The sequence below is a fragment of the Crocuta crocuta genome, unplaced genomic scaffold, assembly GCF_008692635.1.
Source record: "Crocuta crocuta isolate KB4526 unplaced genomic scaffold, BGI_CrCroc_1.0 scaffold549, whole genome shotgun sequence".
In the NCBI taxonomy this organism is placed as follows: Eukaryota; Metazoa; Chordata; class Mammalia; order Carnivora; family Hyaenidae; genus Crocuta; species Crocuta crocuta.
The window spans coordinates 747,250-765,978 of NW_027529169.1; the positions used below are offsets into that span (position 1 = coordinate 747,250).

The 18,729-nt window shown below is 46.1% G+C and overlaps 2 protein-coding genes across 3 annotated transcripts; both read right to left on the reverse strand.

The window, feature by feature from the left end:
* Positions 1-309: 309 nt before the first annotated feature.
* On the reverse strand, positions 310-14,981 carry STAT2 (signal transducer and activator of transcription 2). 2 transcript variants are annotated; one of them, XM_077757500.1, is made up of 24 exons: positions 14,810-14,981; positions 11,984-12,198; positions 11,434-11,587; positions 11,018-11,113; positions 10,749-10,838; positions 10,582-10,657; positions 10,272-10,357; positions 9,975-10,123; positions 6,458-6,616; positions 6,255-6,347; positions 5,983-6,042; positions 5,594-5,614; positions 5,293-5,386; positions 5,097-5,144; positions 4,925-5,008; positions 4,658-4,756; positions 4,418-4,553; positions 4,243-4,295; positions 4,015-4,109; positions 3,314-3,450; positions 2,954-3,136; positions 2,662-2,719; positions 1,440-1,792; positions 310-1,159 (listed from the first exon to the last, which is right to left on the reverse strand). In XM_077757500.1, exons 2-24 carry the CDS (start codon positions 12,112-12,114, stop codon positions 1,017-1,019), a joined length of 2,598 nt encoding a protein of 865 aa, XP_077613626.1. In that variant the 5' UTR covers positions 12,115-12,198; positions 14,810-14,981; the 3' UTR covers positions 310-1,016. The 2 variants fall into 2 exon arrangements, with proteins under 2 accessions (XP_077613626.1, XP_077613627.1); XM_077757501.1 differs by lacking the exon at positions 11,018-11,113.
* Positions 14,982-16,162: 1,181 nt separating this feature from the next.
* Positions 16,163-17,436, reverse strand: APOF (apolipoprotein F). Its single transcript, XM_077757434.1, has 2 exons — positions 17,415-17,436; positions 16,163-17,177 (listed from the first exon to the last, which is right to left on the reverse strand). Exons 1-2 carry the CDS (start codon positions 17,415-17,417, stop codon positions 16,365-16,367), a joined length of 816 nt encoding a protein of 271 aa, XP_077613560.1. The 5' UTR covers positions 17,418-17,436; the 3' UTR covers positions 16,163-16,364.
* Positions 17,437-18,729: the final 1,293 nt, after the last annotated feature.

The following is an 18,729-nucleotide window of genomic DNA, read 5'->3' on the forward strand; positions in this document are numbered from 1 at the left end:
CCCCGTTTAAACATGCAAGGTTCTAGGTTCAGGAACCCATTTTTTGCCCAGGTCTACACCCAAGAAATAGAAACTATCTTTTCAGATTAACAATATATTGTATAAAAAGAAGGGATGGTTCTCTTAATAGAGAAATATCTAAGATATTTCTAAACATCTAAATATCCAGGGCTTCTCTTCCTCTGTAAAAATACCAAATTCTATCTAATACTATAAAAAGTGATTCCTAAATTCCCAGCAACTCTACCATCCCTTGCCTCCAAGAGTGCTTTGTCTCCTAAGCATTGAGGAAGTGGAGACTAGACAGAATAGACAGAGTAAAATTATTGTGCAAAGCTTCACAGGCATATTAGATTGGCAGGATCATTCTACAGGGAGGAATGGGTGTGGCCGGCTTGGGGGGGCAGGGGAGGAGACTGTTAAGAAAATGAGGTCTACCTCCTATTCCTTTCTTCTGAGGGGAGCTTTACATGGTGAGCTGAAGCAAAAAGCTCTCAGTCTCTGCATGAAGCAAAGGAATTTAGGACTTGAATCAGGAATGAGAGGAAGAAGGAAGGAAAATGTTACTTTAGACATGAGGGAACCATAAGAGAGAAATGGAATCCTACCATGTGTCTCTGTTCCCTACTGATGGCGAATGCTAGTGGGCACCACCACGTTAGTCTTAACAACTTTTCAAATGTGAACATCCTTCCGTACTATAAAGCAGCCACTCTAAGTGTCTGAGCCTGCCAAGTACCTCCTAACTGTTCTGCCCTACCCTCAGAACCCCTATACCTCCCAAGACAGCAGATGGCTTCAAAGATCCTAGTTAGAGCCATGGCCAACATCCATTCTGACTCATTAGTGCCCCTTCCTTACCCACAGTATGCGTTTACTTCCCACTCCAAAACCCAGAGTTAACTTAACCAGCTTAGAATGGGTACATGCTTGACTCTCCATCCTTGGAGAGCAACAGCATGATGTAAGGGGTAAGAGGGACAGAAGATACAGGAAGAACAGAGGAAACGTAGTTCCTAGTAGTCAGAAGGAATTAAGGGCCCATCCGTGTAGAAATGGCTGGGGTGGAAGATGTAAGCCTCATCCACGGTGTTCTGGCCAGCCAGCAGTGGGTCACCGTTCGGCATGATTTCTTCAATCTTCATACTGTTTCTGAAAACTAGGTAGTGCAGAGAAAGAAGTCAGGCCCTGCTCTCAGGTAAGGAGTTCCTGACCCAGCAGGGAATATGAGGGAGGATGGCCACACAGGCCTGGCAGTGCCTGAGGGAGCACTTAGGTGGGGGAAGGGAGATGCAGGTATATTTAATAATAAAAGGTATCACAAATGAGTCTCCCTCCAGTGAGGTGCTCAGAGCTTAGCCTTTTCTATACTGGGTAAGGGAGGGCAGTTGGTAAAGGGAAATGTGTCCCTTCCTCCCCAGCCCCCTTGCATCACTTACTTTCCATTTCCTCGGTGTTCAAGTGTCTCAGATCATGGGGCAAATCCAGCTCTGGCTCTGTCACTGCCTGCGATGCAGGGTCTGGAATATGCTCCAGCTTCAGTTCTGGTCCCAAGTTTAGCTCCGGCACTCTCTGCGATACCACATCTAGTGTGGGCTCTAGCACGGAGTCCAGAGTGCACTCCGGCATGGGCTCCAGGGATGCACCCAGATCCAGCCCTGCCGCCAGCAGTGGCTCTAACTCCAGGCATGGCTCTAGCTGTGGCACCGGGGCCAGTCCTGGCTCCAGCTCCAGTGACTCCACCTCTGGCTCCAGTTTAAGCTCCAGTGGCTGTTGCAGCTCGTCTACCTGTCTAGATACCACAGTATAGACAAAAGGGTAGGACTTGGTTGCATAGGTGAGTGGAGAATGGCAGAGCAAGCAGAGACTATCTCTCTAGTGTAAGAAGTCAACAGAGCAGAGGGCTTAAGAGCGCAGGCTTTGGAGTTGGGCTTGCTAGAGTTTGAATCCTATCATTTATTAGATGGGTAGACTGCCAGCTCTCTGAGCCTCAGATATCACCTATAAAATGGGAACAATACCATCTAATAACATTTGAGAGGAAGTTAGATGGTTAAAAGCATGACTTTGTAGGGACACCTGGGTGGCTCAGTCGGTTAAGCGTCCGACTTCGGCTCAGGTCATGATCTCACAGTTTGTGGGTTCGAGCCNCTGAATCATTTATTAGCCATGTACCTTGGTCATGCCGCTTCACCACACTAAACTTCAGTTTCTTGGCTGAAGAGAGTAATACCCATGTCTGCTTCACAGGACTATTATGAAGAGTCAATAAATAAGAAACTAAACACAAAACATTTAGCCCAGTACCTAGCATTTAATAAACTTTCATTAAATGTGGCTGTCATTACCTTCTTGGATGGGTACTCATAAAAATTAAGTAAAAGGAAAAAACTGTTCTTAAAAAAATCTAGTACCATGCTTCAAGTAGAAGCCCATTAACATCAGTGACTATGACTATTATTATCAGGGAAGCCCTGTGGAAACAATCTAAGGATAGCAGCAGAAAAATAGAGAGGAAAGAGGCTAAGCAGCAGAAGAAAAAATCTAGAGACTAGAGAGGGTGGATCAGTAAGAGAGGTCAGAAAGGCAAACTGAGCAAGTTTGGGTCACTCTATCAGCCAAAAAGCATTATGGAGGATGGGCCAAAAGTTCATCTCTCACCTGTTAGAGACCACAATGAGCCTATGTTTCAGGTACTTCCTCCGTTCTTGGAGATTAACTGTGGGGGACATACAGGAAGCCAGGGAGGTCAGTGGATTGGACACGTAGCCTAAGGACCCCTAGTGCAAATGGTCTTGACAATCATGTCTCCCTATTAACTAGCAGTGTCCCCAGGACAAATCCTTTGACTTCTCTGGATATCAGTTTTTCCATGTCTGGAAGAAAGGAGTAGAATTTGTAGATGCCTGAGAATCCCTGTAATCTTCCCGTGATGTATGTCAATGACTCTCACCTTTCTCCTGGTAGTAGCGCCCAAAAGCTTCATCCCGGGGGATTCGGGGGTAGAGGAAGCACAGTGGGTTCTCGGGTATGTTCTCTTCAGTGAGCAGCTGGTAGTGGCAAATGATTTTGGTCAGCGGGAGGGACTGCAGCACTTCCTTGGTGAAGGGCTGCACAGAGTAGATGATCACTTTTTCTGTAGAATGGATGCAAGAATAGGCAGTCCTGAAGGAAGAGGTTGGGCCTGAGAGTTCCCCACCCTGGCTGTCCAACCCCAAACCTGCTGAGATTCATGACACAGCCAAGGGGAGCCAAGGGCTGACCAAGGGGCAGAAAGGACAGGCTGAGGGAACATCAGGGCAAAACAGCTGACCATCATCCTGGTGTTCCACCCAGGAGCAGGTAATGCCCCCTTCGGACGTTTCACTGAAGCGCAGCAGAAAGGTGCCTGAGATGGTCTTCTTCAGCAGCCGGCGTTCCTGGCTCCGGCTCACAAAGCCCATGATGCGTCTGAAACACAGAAAGCTGCTGAGAGGCTCTCCGGCCTCCCTGCTCTCCTCTCCTTGTAGAGGGAGAGAGCACCAGGTTCTGCCATTTATACACATTTTCATCTTGGCCAAGTCACTTCACCTCACCGACGCTATCCACCTTGTAGGGTTGGAAGAGGTAGGAGGATTCGGTGAGGCCACACAGACAAAGCACCTTGAAAAAGGCAAAGTGCTGTACAAATGGGCAGGCAGTGTAGTGGAAAGAGCATAAGCTTGTCGTTTGACAGGCCTGGGTTTGAATCCCAACTATGCCCATTGTTGTAACTCTTTAACTTCTCTGAGACTCAGCATTGTTGTAAGGATTACATGCGAGAATTCATAAAGAGCACCCAGCAGGCTCTGGAGCATAACAGATGCTGGATAAGTCACTGGCTGTGACTATTATTGCAAATGTGAAGGGGTGTGACCTTGCACCAGGTTTTGCTCTCTCTTCCAATTTGCCACATGAGGGCGCACAGAGTCCACTCTCAAGCCTAGAAAGGCAGAAAGGTGGGGGTGGGGAGAGGGAGGCTGACCAAGGCCTTACCCATCATTCCAGAGATCCTTCAGGTGGTCATGTACCAGCTCCAGAATTTTGTCTAACCATGTCCAGAATGGTAGCTTGCCAGGAGGGCTCTCTCGCTGAAGAAGGAATGGAAAGGCAGGAAGAGATACAGAGTTGCCCCCCCACCCCCGTAAGGGGAAGGAGTTTGGGGGAAAGGGCTAGCGTTTGCACTAGGGGCTAGATCTAGCAGCACAGAATGCAGCCAGTTACCTTAGTGAAGTCAGCCCAGGATAACAATGCATCTTCGGTCCTCGAGTTCTGCCCTGTGGGCAGACAGACAGTAGAGATAGTGGAAGGAAACAAGGCTAGGGTCCCTGGAACAGAAAGGACGCAGGGCTAGGAAGACTAAGCCTGGGGAAAGGCTGACAGAAAAGGAGGTCTGTACCAAACAGCTTGTTCCTCAGCATGCTCAGCTGGTCCCGGTCAAGGCCGCGGCCAACATAGGAAGAGAACTGCCAACTGAGAGCAGGGCCCAGCAAGCTCCAGGGGGCCTTGGGGGGGCTGGAGAAGAACTGCTGATTCTACAAGAGTGGGAGGAGGATGGAATGACTCAGAAGCAGAGCCCTCATACCAAGCTTCCACACCCCTCCTTGCCACCCCATCACCTCTTGGTCCCACCTCCTACCTGGGGGTTTGGGCTAAGCAGATTGAACCAAAGAACCGAGGCCCAGGCAATTGAGAGTTGGTTCATGTTAGAAATAATCACCACAGGGAGGGTGTCCGTCTGAAGAGAAGACAGGAGATAGAGGAAGGATGTGATATGTTTCCAGCTTTGGCAGGGGCAAGGGGAGAATTTCCCACTCTGAAATTTGGCAGGGGCTTCTATTTAACCCCTCTTTACTGCCTTCTGCCAACTTGGCTTCATCTCTCCTTGCCCTCCATCTTCACTCACTGTCAGCTCCTGCTTCAGACCCTGGTAGGTGTATTTGACTGTAATGCTGATAATGTGTAGTTCCTCCGTCACACCCAGCATTCCCTAGGACAGCCGAAGACATAATGATCAGATCAGAGGGCCCTTTGGGAAGTTCCTCCTCCCGTCCCCCAACCCTCTGTCCAGGCCTCACCTTATTGCAGCCCTTTCCTGAACCACCTGAACGTTGCTCCAACAGAGTCTGTGAAGTGAGAGGAAGGAGAGAAAATGCCAGAGTAGAAACCCCCAGGCCCTGGAACCCCTGTTTTGCTTCAAGATTTGTGAAGGCCTGGGAACTTCCCTCAGCCTGTTCCATTGGACTAGAAGCTTAAGCAACTAGCCCTTCTTACCAGGTAGCCGAAGTCCCAAATTAAGCCCTGACTCTGCCCCTTCTCGGGGGTCAAAGTTTTCTGGTTTGAGGTCATAATGTTGAACTTCCGTAAGCTATTCCAGGAGGAAGATAAATGAAGGAGAAGAGTTATTCTAAAAACTCAGCAGGAATACAACAAAAATCCCACTTCATTTCAGACCTCCCCTTCTCCCTTTGTCCATATCCCACCCAAATCAACCTCCTTCTTGTCTGTGCCCGCATGTGGCTGCATAGGTCATGCAGCACACACATGTTTACAGCATCCTTGTCCAGGCACCTACCCTTGTGATTGAGAAGGATTCCTGAAAAGAAAAAAAGAAAATCACTGGGAAGCAAAACAGTGTAGAAGTTAGGAATTTAATCTATAGCATCAGACAGACCTGGGTTCAAACCCAGATCTGCTCACTAGCCATGTGGTCTTGCACAAAAGACAGAATCTCTCTGGCCTTGTTTCTTCATTTAAATGGTACACTGATAATACTGGACTCATGGGCTTCCCATGACAAATGAGTACTTGACAAGCTAGTGCTCAACAAAAGCAAGGAGTTCTTATTTCTGAGGTAGGAATGGACGAGGTAAGAACACAGGCCCAAGACCCTATTGTGTGTGTCTCCTCTGGCCCACCAGCTCATGTCCTGGCCATCCGTCGGTCCCATGTGCCCCAAGTTACCTGTCAATGGAGACTTCGGCAGTCAGTAACTCGTTGCCTTCCTGGAGTCTTACCAGCAACCTAGAGGGAAGAGAGATGGATGGGGGAAGGTAGTCAACCTCAATCTTCTGGATAGATCAGATATTTGAAAAAAATAAGGTAAGAGATTGGAAGAGGTAGGTGGACTGAAGAGAAAAGAGAGAAGATGGTAAGAGTGGAAAGATCTGTAAGGCCAGAAAGGAAACAGTGCCAGGGCGGGAAAAAGAAGCAGGAATGAGTTCTGAAATACCAACCTTGTTTGGACAGTGAACTTGGTCCCAGTCTTGAGGATGAGGGGACGATGGGGAGTTTGGGGCATGCAGGGCTGGGTTTCTACCACAAAGGCTCTGGAGACAGAAATCCAGAGAGAATACATAGCTCAGTATTTGTAAGAATGTAAGAATCCTCTTATTCTTTCCTTCTGCCCTCCTTAGGGGTCCCTCCCTGGCAGCTAGACCTTTGAAGCAGGCGCTGTAGCAACTCTGTGACCTGGGCCTTTCGCAGATCCACCCCTTTGGTCAGAGGATCATCCTGATAGCTAACCAGGCGACTCAATCCCTCCAGCTCCTTCAGCAGCTGCCGCAGGTGAAACAACAGCTTTGCTCCAGCAGTGAACCTGGGTGATAGAATTCAAGAGAGAGTATAAATTGCTGAGTTTCCTGGTGGTCCCCCCACCATCCACCCCTCCCCCAGGCTCTAGAAGCTCCCTTTTAACAACGTGGAGAGTCAGAAACTGATTGGGACAGAGGTACCTGAGTGGATCAGTTGGTTAAGCGTCAGACTTTGGCTCAGGTCATAATCTCATCATTTGTGAGTTCAAGCCCCACATGGGGCTCTGCACTGACAGTGCAGAGCCTGCTTGGGATTCTCTATCCCTCTCTTTACCGCTCCCCTGCTCGTGCTCTCTCTCAAAATAAATAAATAAACTGACTGGGACAAAAAAGGAATCCAGGAAGCATATTAAAGATTATGCAACATGATTCATAATCCAAGAAATCAAAATCAAAATCACTTTCACATATAAATCTGGTGAACAACTTATTTATATAATAAAGTTACTGGGGTAGCTGGGTGGCTCAGTCAGTTAAGTGTCCGACTTCAGCTCAAGTCTTGATCTCACAGTTTGTGGGTCTGAGCCCTGCGTCAGGCTCTGGGCTGACAGATAGCTCAGAGCCTGGAGCCTCTCTTCAGAGTCTCTCTCTCTCTGACCCTCCCCTGCACACACTCTCTATTTCTCTCTCAAAAAAAATTAAACATTAAAAAAAATTATAATAAAGTTACTCTTCATATGACGCTTGAAATGTACTATTTATTCTAAGTGTTACTGTATATAATCCTTATAACAACCCTATGAGGTAGCTACTACTATCCCCATTTTACAGATAATTAAACTCAAGTACAGAAAGGTTAAGTGACTTGCTCAAGGTCATAGAACTAATTTGGAATGAGTTGTATGTGATCCCAGGCAGTCAGCCTGCCCAATCAGTACTATTTTTTTTTAAGGAGGCTCCACACCCAAAGTGGGGATCAAACTCACAACCCCAAGATCAAGAGTCATATGCTCACTGACTGAGGCAGCCAGGTGCCCCCACAATCCATACTTTGAACTTCTATACTTTACTGTCTATAAGAAAAAAAAGTGATAATAGGAAATTTGGTGACAGGAGACCAATCATATACTACACACTGGCAAACACACTGGAATAGCAATTTGGAACTTTTTTTTAACATTTATTTTTGAGAGAGAGAGAGAGAGAGAGCAAGCATGAGTGGGGGAGGGACAGAGAGAGAGAGGAAGACATGGAATCTGAAGCAGGCTCCAGGCTCTGAGCTGTCAGCACAGAGCCCGATGCAGGGCTTGAATCCATGAACTGTGAGATCATAACCTGAGCCGAAGTCGGATGCTTAACTGACTGAGCCACCCAGGCACCCCTTTAATTATTTTTTTAAAAGTAAACTGTATCCCCAACTGGGGCTCAAACTCATGATCTCCAAATCAAGAGTTGCATGCTCTACCCACTGAACCAGGCAGGTACCCCCATTTTTAGTAAATTATAATGAATTTTCTTATTAGAAAATATGTAAGGGTATCTGGGGTGGCTAATTCGGTTAAGTGTCCCACTCTTGATCACAGTTCAGGTCATGATCTCACTGTTCCTGAGATCAAGCCGAGTCAGGCTCTGTGCTGACAGTGTGGAACCTGCTTGGGATTCTCTCTCCCTTTCTGTCTGCCCCTCCCCCACTCATACTCTCTCTCAAAATAAATACTTTTAAAAAAGAAAATATTTAAAACGATAGGCATTCTAAGTATCTTGAAGGACAAAGCAATTATTTTTTCCACATCACAAAAAAATTAATATAAAACAAAGACCTTACTGGAAAAAAAAAGCAAGAAATTAAAAAACCACCTATATGTCCAAAAATAGGATTTCATTAATTAAATCATGTTACCTGTATATAGGGAACTAGGAAGCAACCATTAAAAATAACATGTGTAGGGGGCCACTTGGGTGGCTCAGTCAGTTAAGCATCCAACTTCAGCTCAATTCATGATCTCATGGCTTGGCTCGTAAGTTTGAGCCCCACGTTGGACTCTCTGCTGACAGCTCAGAGCCTGGAGCCCATTTGGATTCTGTGTCTCCCTCTCTCTGCCCCTCCCCGACTCACGTTCTGTCTCTCCTTAAAAATAAATAAACATTTAAAAATTTTTAAAAAGAAAATAAATAACATGGGTAGGGGCACCTGGCTGGCTTAGCTGGTTTATCTTAATCTCAGGGTGGTAAGTTCCAGCCCCACATTGGGTGGAGATTACTTAAACAAACAAATAAATCAATAAATAAAATCTTACCAAAAAAACCCATATATACATCAGCCTGTCTCATTAAAAAACAATAAATAACATGGGTAAATATTGTAATATACTGCTAGGCAAAAAAAAAGAAAATAGCTCTTTGGGCACCTGGATGGCTCAGTCAGTTAAGTGTCTGACTTCCGCTTAGGTCATGATCTCATGGTTGGTGAGTTCAAGCCCTGCATCAGGCTCTGTGCTGACAGTTTGGAGCATAGAGCCTGCTACGGATGCTGTGTCTCATTCTCTCTCTGCCCCTCTCCTGCTCATGCTCTTTCTCTTTCTCTCCAAAACAAATAAACATTAAAAAAATTTTTTTAATTAAAAAAACATAGCTCTCAAAATATGAAAAATATGATTCAATTTTTGTGGGTTTGTTTTTGTTTTTGTTTTATTTATAGAGATTTATTTTATTTCGTTTATTTTATTTTAGAGCACGACCAGGGAAGAGGGACAGAGGGAAAGAGACAATCTAACATTTTCTTAAAAGTTTATTTATTTATTTTGAGAAAGAGAGAGAGAGAAAGCAAGCACACATAAGCATGCAAGCTGGGGAGGGGCAGAAGGAAAGGGAGAGAATCCCAATCAGAATCCACGATATGATCATGGAGCCCAATGAGGGGCTCAATCTCATAAACCTTGAGATTATGACCTGAGCTGAAATCAAGTCGGATGCTCAACCAACTGAACCACCCAGGTGTCCCTCAATTTTTGTATAATAGTATTACAGTAGCTACACCTGGAAAGTAAGATTAATAGGTAATTTTCTTTTTTTTCAGCATTAATAGTCATTATAGTTAAATTTTTTAAAAAGGTAGAAAATATACTTCTTGGGTGATTACAAAGGAAGGAGAAACCAGTTTGTCTCCTAATCCATTACTTCCACCAAAACAAAGACTGGGCTCTGGGCTCCCTGGATGGTGAGAATGAAGAGAGGGTCACTGCAATCAGAGGAGGGAGCTGGGATCATTTTGGGAAAGCAGAGTGTAAGAAGAGCAATAGCTCTTGCCTTGGTAGGCAATTCATTACATGAAAGAGAAAATGCACTGCAATTCACAATTTACAGTTTACAAAGAAAGCACAGCGTGGTGGCTGGGATAGGGGCTGGGTGCGAGGTGCCTCTCACCACTTCTCCAGTTGTTCCAACCCTCCATTCTGATGGGCTCCAATGCAGGCTTTCTGCTGCTGGGTTTTCCATTCCTCCAGCTTGGGCAGCAGTAACTCAACGAGGGTAGTTAATCGGCCTAGCAATGTTTTGATGGCATCGAGCACCTCCTAAGAAAGACATAAAGTGAGTGATGAGCACTTCTTACCATCCAACTGGGGATGAAGAGACAAAGAAGCCAAGGCTAAGAGGCCAGGCCTCCCATATGCCTCATGTGCCCCAGTTCCCTGCTGCCCACTCCCTCTGTCTGCCTCCCACCTTTCTCCTTTTGTCCAGTTCATTGAGAGTTTCCTGCAGAAGTTGCTGCTGTCTGGTGTGATGGGGATCCAAAGAGGGTGTCTTCACTGAATGGTGGGAGCAGGAGGGAGACAAATGCTCAGACCTAGGGCTCCTTCCCCTCTCCATCCAGACTAGGACCTTGGTCAGAGTCAGGTGGAGGGGAATTTTGAAGGGAGAAAAAGGGGAACCAAGCAAAGCACAGGCACCTCTGGGCCCTCAGGCATATTCTGAATGGTCATGCTTGAACCAAAAGCCCGCTCAATTGCCCATCCCTCAATGAGCTTCCTACCTTGGGACTGTGTCTTATACCGGAAGCAGAAGACATCCTGCTGGTCTTTCAGTTGGCAGATGGATTTCACCAGCTTCTGCAGAGGGGATAAGACCCAGATGAGACTGCTTCTGTGGGAGGAGTCAGGCCAAGCCCTACCCACCTTGACTCTTGCCACATCTACCAACCTCCATCATAGTCGTTAATTCCAGGATCCGCAAGTCAATCTCATGCTGCTGGCTCTCTACAGGTGCTTCGAGGGCTGGCTCCTCCTGCTCCTGAAATAAGAGAATCTGAGCACATTTCAATTCTGACATTTCATCTCTGAAATCCAAGCCTGCAATTATACCACAGGAAGGAGCAGGAGCGGATCTTGTTCTGAGACAAATTTCCCAAGTCTTTTCCATGGTCACTCTCTACTCTAGTAGCTTTCAAAATCACTACAAATTGTTCTTACTGATTGAGCTCTCTGAGCCTGGATCAGAATTCTTTTTTCTTCCAGAAGGAGATTAAAGATCATTTCAGCCAATTGGGTAGGGCCCTGGGGAAAGGCCTGCAGCAGGAAGAGAAAGAATTAAACTCAACTGTCTTCAATTATCTACCGCTCCAGTCCTTCCCCCTCCTTCAGGTTCCCCAGTCCTTCCCCTTTTCACCACTAGTCCCCCAAAACCTAGTCTTTTCCTAAAAGGGTCTTCTAGACTCTGCCCTTTTTCTGCCAGTGATTCCCCAAGTCTACACCTTGTCCTCCCTTTCCCCAGATCTGCCCCCATCCATTTATATCTTTAGGTCCTGTTCCATATCCTAAATCATACTTCTCTACACTCAGTTCCTTGTCAATTTGGCTTTTTGGCTATTCCTGGTTCCTCCAAGCACCTGAACATCCCGATAAAATTTTCGCAAGTTGTGCTGTAGTAACAAGTGCCCAGAGTCCCGGCTGCAGCGGCCGTGCTCATAATTCAGTTGATCCAAGAAGTGGAAGAACAGCATGTTAGCCTTGGAATCATCACTGCCCAGTACAGCATCCTGCCTGGGGATGGGGAATGACAAGGATTAGAATCTTGGGGGCCGCCTGGTTGGCTCAGTCAGTTAAATGTCCAATTCTTGACTTCAGCTCAGGTCATAAGCTCAGATTTTGTGGAATAAAGCCTGGCATGAGGCTCCACACTGACAATGTGGAGCCTGCTAGGGACTTTCTCTCTCCCTCTCTCTGCCCCTCCCCTGCTCACCCTCCCATGCGTTCTCCTTCTCTCAAAAGAAATAAATAAACTTAAAAAAAAAAAAAAAAGACTCTCTGCAGAGTTGCTACTATCTGTTGAAGCCTTCCAACCCCTCTCTGCTCTTGGTGTCTCCAGGATCCGGGGGACTCTGAAGAAGGAAACTACTTTCCTCATCCTGCCTGTACCCAACTTCCTGAAGACCTTACCAGTTCTGGTCTTCAATCCAGGCAGCTAAGCATTGTCGAATGTCCATTGGCAGGAGGCTATTTGAGTAGAGCTGGTGCAGCTGATCCTGAAAAGTGTTGTCGAGATTCTTTAGCATCTCCCACTGCGCCATTTGGAGTCTGAGTCTGAAGGATGCAGGTTCCCAACTGGAAATTTTGCTGAATTAAATCATCCACAGTCTCATGATTGCTTATAACTACAAATTTAAAATTTAAAATTATACAGGTAAGTAAAAATAAAAATTAAAGCTACAATGACCATACTTCCAATCTTGGTCCCTTCCCCTTCTCTCCATAGGTAACCAATATTATCAGTTTGGTGCATGTTCTCCCAGAACTATTCAAGGGCTCCAATATGTGGGCCTTTTTGTTTTAATAATTTTAAAACACATAACAAAGTAGAGTGAATAGTACAGGAATCATCAGCTTCACCATACATTAATGGTATTTCTACCATCTTCATTTATTTCATCTATCATCCCCAATAAATTTATTTTAGATTTATTTATGTTTGTATTCACTTATGCTGGAAGATTTAACCATCAGTTTGAGTCAGAAGTATTTATTTCAGGGGTGCCTGGGTGGCTCAGTCAGCTAAGCATTGGACTCTTGGTTCTGGCTCAGGTCATGATCTCATGGATCGTGGGTCTGAGCCTGCTCAGGAGGAGCCTGCTTGGGATTCTCTCCCTCTCTCTGCCCCTCTCCCACTCTCACTTGTGCTCTCTCTCTCTCAAAATAAATAAACTTAAAAAAATTGTTTTTAATCTTTAAGTATTTATTTCAGCATGATCCTTGCTGGCTCCAAAGCTTTATCACAGGTTGACACCTCTTAAGAGACAGATTTACCCTATAATCTGCTCTCTATGTAGGAAGGAAGAACTCCATTCTAGATGTTTAAATACTGTGAAAGGGGCCACTCAATCCCTAAGACTGTGATACTTTTATGACTCCTATTAGCCTCTGATTTTTCATGAAAATTATCAATTCTATGAGAGACCCAGAAGTTTTTTTTATTTCCCACCAGGGTGGGACTGGGCATAGAAAACAACGGTTTTTGTTTGCTCTTTTCACCGAGAAATCTCCCTCAAAACTGGTTTTTGTCTGTCACCAAGCAGGCTGGGGTAAGACTCTTTTTGCCTGTCTTTCCCTGCCCACTACCATCTCTGTTTGTTTAGGAAACCAAAACCTTTTCTTGTTGCAGCCTGAGCCTAACAGAAAAGTGTTTACATATATCTGCGGTCTAAAAAAGGTCACATGACTTTATTACAATGAAAGAAAAATGTTTGGAGTGGGAGAGATTCTTTCCCACCAGTATGAATAATCATGAGATGCTTTTCCACCTCCTTAAAGTAAAACATGGAGAAGAAATGATTGACCAGTGGCTATTTATTTATATGTTTATTTATTTTCCAGAGACACAATGAAAGTGGAGGAGGGAGGGAGACACAGAATCTGAAGCAGGCTCCAGGCTCTGAGCTGTCCGCACAGAGGAGCCGAGGGGTTCGAACTCACAAACCGTGAGATCATGACCTGAGCTAAAGTCGGATGCTTAACTGACTGAGCCACCCAGGCGGCCCTCCACCCCCACCCCCGTCTTTTGTTTTAATCCTTTTACTAGTGCTTGGCTTTTTAAACTATGTACCTGTACTGTTTGTAAAAAACAAATGGAGCGGCACCTAGGTGGCTCAGTTGGTTAAGCGTCCAATTCTTGATCTCAGCTCAGGTCCTGATTTCAGGGTTGTGAGTTAAAGCCCGGCATTGCGCTGGGCGTGAAGCATACTGAATTTAATAAAAAAATGGAGAGGCCCCAGTTCTCAAGGAACTAATCTCAGCTGGTACTAAATGAGCAAGGTGTCAAATAAACACTGAGGTTTAAATATGAAACAACAACAGCAACAACAAAAACCCACGGTCTTTCCAAATAAATCACAAATACCAAGATTAAACTCTGTAACACTTACGTTTTTTTCCAGTTATCCTTCATTCTCTTAGGTACATATTTTATGCTCACTCAGCATTTTTTGAAATCAATTGCATTTTGTATGTAAACTTAGGCAAATCGTCTCACCTTTCTGTCCCTTATATTTTTAAACTAAGGTTTTTGGTGTTTTTTTTTTAAATGTTTATTCATATTGAGAGAAAGAGAGCACAAGGAGAGGAGGGGACAGAAAAAGAGGGAGAGAGAATCCCAAGCAGGCTCTGCTCTTGCAGCCTGGGGTTCGATTCCACAAATCCTGAGATCATAACGTAGGCCGAAATCAACTGAATCAAGAGTGGGTCACTAAACCGACTGAGCCATCCAGGCGCCCATGTCCCATATACTTAACAAAAGATGTTAAATCACGGGGCGCCTGGGTGGCTTAGTCGGTTAAGTGTCCGACTTTCGCTTAGGTCATGATCTCGCGGTTCGTGGGTTCGAGCCCCGCGTCGGGCTCTGTGCTGACTGCCAGCTCAGAGCCTGGAGCCTGTTTCAGTCTGTGACTCCCTCTCTCTCTGACCCTCCCCTGCTCACGCTGTCTCTCTCTCTCTCTCTCCTAGAAATAAATAAAACATTAAAAAAAAAAGAAATGTAAAAAAGATGTTAAATCATATCTGCCTTTAGACATTGTTTTTTTTTTTAAGTGAGAATCAAAACTAACACAGACCGGAAGGTAAAAGCGTTGGCTAAGACACTGAACCAATGCAACACGGAGGGTGCAGGGGAGTTTGGGGAGGTGAATTATAGACTTGGGGAGCTGGGCTGGACAGGTTGGGGAGATTCGGAATGCGGCACAGGACCGCTATTTCAACCCAGGAACGAAGGCTTACCACTCCAGGGCGTACTCCCGGGGCCTGCCGCCCTTCCCAGAGAGGAACTTGCGCCTGCACCTCGACCCTCGCTTGCCCACTCTGATCCGGTACCTGGCGAGGGTCTCAGTACCCGTTCTCTCCAGCGGTTCAGTGCAAGACTTCCGGTCATAAGGAGCTCGCTTAGGCAGACAATCGCGCTCCGCCCTCCTTCTTCGGCCCGCCCCTGGATCCGCCCCCTTGTAGCAGGCCAGCACCAGAGGCCGGCTGAACCCAGCCGGGCAAACCCCGACTCTGACTGCCATTCAGCCAAACTTCTCCAAGTTCATTGGCGCTGCCACAACTCCTCCCCCCTGTGGGGCGGGACAAGCGGCGCCGAAACCACACCTCCAGCTCCAACGATTGGTGGGATAGCTCAAGTACGCCTTGCCCCGCGGAGGGAGGAGTCCAGTTAATGGAAGAGCCCAGGACTGAAACAGCTGATTTCCGAGAACTTGCGCCAAGCCCGCGAAACCGAGACTAGCCCTGGGCGCTGCAGGCTCTACTCCATAAGAGGTGGGACCGGAATTTCGACACTTTGGGCTAGGAAGGGAGGAGCTGTAGTAATAAATAGTATTTATTAATGGTATCTTGCTAAGCACTTGAGGTTCATTGTATCGTTTTTAATTTCCACAAACTCATCCGGGTGAAAATGATTATCACTACTTTAGACATTTTAAAAACTGAGCTTGGAGAAAAGTTAAGTTACTGATCAGTGATCACTGAGGCTCTTACAAGTGGAGCCTGGATTGAAATCCAAATCCTCTGACTCCAAACCCCAAACTTTAAAATTCCTGCATTTTGGGGCGCTTGGGAGCCTAAGTCCCACTTAGGCTCAGGCCATGGTCTCTCAGGTCCTGAGTTCCAGCCTGGCCTCAGGCTCTGTGCTGACAGTTTAGGTTTTGGAGTCTGCTTCGGATTCTGTGTCTCCCCCTCTCTCTGCTCCTTCTCTGCTTGCACTCTGTTTCTCTCTCTCTCTCTCTCAGAAATAATAAACATTAAAAATATTTTTAATAAAAAATAAAATTCCTGCATTTGGGGGAGCCTGGGTGGCTCAGTAGGTGACGGACTCGGTTTGGGCTCAGGTCATGATCTCATGGTTCATGAGTTCAAGGCCTGCATGGAGCTCAGGGCAGAGAGCCTGCTTTGGATCATCTGTTTCCCTCTCTCTCTGCCCCTCCCCTGGGCGTCCCTCTCTCTCTCTCTCTCTCTCTCTCTCTCTCTCTCTCCCTCTCTCTCTCAGAACAGATAAACATAACAACAACAACAACAACAACAACAACCCTGCATTTTACAGCACTGCCTTCCTCATTGGTAACAAACCAGAGATTTGGATTTTGAAGAAACACACATTACAGCTTGTCAAAATATTAGATTTGTTCATTCTGTTAGCATCACCTTTTACATCCCAAGACTGCCATCTCAAGAATGTAAGTCATGGCTATTAAATAAGCCTTGAATTAATAAGGGAGCTAAACTAAGGTCAAAGGGCCGTGGAAGTTGTTTTTTCCAGGTCACTCACATTTGAAGCCTTCCCCTAGGCCTCCTTGCTGATCTCTGGAAGAGGGGTGTTTGCCTCATTCACATAGTAATACTGGATCAGCTGTTGAATCCCAGCCTTCAATGCAGGTTTAAGTGCAGCACTGATTAGTAGTCCTGTGGGTCCCCCAGATAACCCAACCATGGTCATCAGAAAGTCATAACCCATATCTATGACCCCATCTTTGCCTCGTTCCTTGGCCTTGTCTGAGCAGTTCTGAGCAGCATAATACAGAGCTGTGCCCAGGTTGTAGTAGGTTCCCACTCCTGGCAACAGCTGGACTATATTGTGCACACCCTGTTCCTGCTCATGCTCACAGTCACTGATGGGGAGGGATCGTTGGGCTCTTTGTGGGCCGGGCTGCTCCCTGGTCAACAGCTGTAGAGCAGAAGCAAGGGCATCCACTGAAACTGTCCTCCCTGTGCTTCTGCTTTTCTGGAGCCCTTGAAGATACTGGATGAGGATCTGTGTAGCTTTTACACCCCCCTGATGGTACAACTGAAGTTGCAGGACCCAGACATCAGCTTGGCAGCCAGCTTTCTCCAGGGCGATCAGGAGAGGCAAGCCTACCAAAAACTTGGGTAGAGGGGCCATGTGGGTGAAGCCAGGCAGGGACTTTGGGAGCAGGGTCTGGCAGAACAAAGGGTCTGAGGAAGGTGGCCAGGACCTCAAGGATGAGGGAAGGCGCATCAGAATATTTGTCTGGTTTCCATATGAAATGGCATCCGCAGGGTGCAGCAGAAGGTAGCAAAAAAGCAGCTCAACTTGTATCGTGATGAATCTGAGGCCACACATGTCTGAAATAGTACGCTGGAGAGGGGAGAAACCAGAAAAATACAAACTAGTTCCCTAAGGGCTGTGGTCTGAAAGAAGCCCAGGACTCGGGGCACAACTCAGCCATCATCTCCAAACTTCCGTTATTTTTAGGTAAAGGCTCCAGAAACAGGAGACACAGCCCAATTGTTCCCATTTGGCCTTCCCCATCTTCAAGTCACCAAAGACTTCCTCTGCTTTATTACCACCCATTTCTAGGGGATCCCAAATTACCATACGGTCCAGGCAAGAAGTGTTTGTCTTGGTAGCTTTGGTTGCTCCTCAGTCCAGTTCTGCCCGCTTCTCTGCCCCATTAAGAAAGGAGAGACTTGGAGCACCTGGGTGGCTCAGTCGGTTAAGCGTCCGACTTGAGCTCAGGTCATGATCTCGCGGTTCGTGGGTTCGAGCCCCGCATTGGGCTCTGTGCTGACAGCTAGCTCAGAGCCTGGAGCCTGCTTCTGATTCTGTATCTGCCTCTCTCTCTGACTCTTCCCTGCTCACGCTCTCTCTCAGAAATAAATTTAAAAAAAAATTAAAAAAAAAAAGAAAGAAAGAAAGGAGAGACTTGCTTTCCCTCGAAACTAGTAAGATGTAATTTCTGCAAATAGTTGTCCTTTGTGTTGGCTGCTCAAAACTGTCCCTTTGTCACACACTCAACCTCAATACCTAAGACCCTATTCTTTGGCATTTTCTACATGTTCCTGTCACATTCCCATTCTAGTTCACAATATGAGCTAGGAGACCCAGAGTCAGGACAGATTAGATATCTAGGATTCTCTCTTATTTTCTCTCTTTTCAGTTTAAGGATTAAATTAGTGAGCTACAGCATCTAGCTGGGGATTTAGTACAGGGTGGATGAATGAGAAAAAGGTTAAAATACTTCTCATGCTTAGTACATTTTATATGCACAGTGTTTGATGACTGAAGAAAAAGAAAAGAAAAGCAAAATGGATTAACTGCAGGCTGGGACTTTCTAAGTGGAGAGGAGCAAGGCTAACACCAATCACATGTGTTTTAGCTGGCATGAAATAAAGAACATACATCTGTGCTGAGCTATCTGCTACATTTCTAACTACTTAACATGTCCCATCCTTTAAAAAAATTTTTATAGTTTATTTATTTTTGAGACAGAGACAGAACATGAGCGGGGGAGGGGCAGAGAGGGAGGAAAACACAGAATCTGAAACAGGCTCCCACTCTGAGCTGTCAGCACAGAACCCGATGCAGGGCTCGAACCCACAAACTGTAAGATCGTGAGCTGAGCTGAAGTCAGATGCTTAACTGACTGAGCCACCAAGGAGCCCCTAACATGTCCCATCCTTGAAGATAGTCCTGAGAAGAGACCCTTGTTGCTTAGTTGGCATTGAAGATCTGGAGTAAACCTAGACAAATTACTGAATCAATTTCTCCATAATGCACTTCCAAATAACTGTGGAACATTTGATAAATTATATTGTCACCATCCATAGCACTAAGTGGTCCTTACCTTGGGGGTTTCTTCAGCTTTTTGCCTAATTCTTCCCGACACTCCCCAGACTTACTCTTGCAG

What these genes read in the sequence shown, in the direction of transcription:
- STAT2 (XM_077757500.1), bottom strand. Translation starts at nt 12,114, where the DNA reads ATGGCGCAGTGGGAGATGCTAAAGAATCTCGACAACACTTTTCAGGAT. An exon ending in AATTAACGACTATGATGGAG is followed by an intron (nt 10,658 to 10,748) that starts GTTGGTAGATGT and finishes TCCCCTCTGCAG; the next exon opens with AAGCTGGTGAAATCCATCTG. An exon ending in GCTGAGGAACAAGCTGTTTG is followed by an intron (nt 4,296 to 4,417) that starts GTACAGACCTCC and finishes GTCTGCCCACAG; the next exon opens with GGCAGAACTCGAGGACCGAA.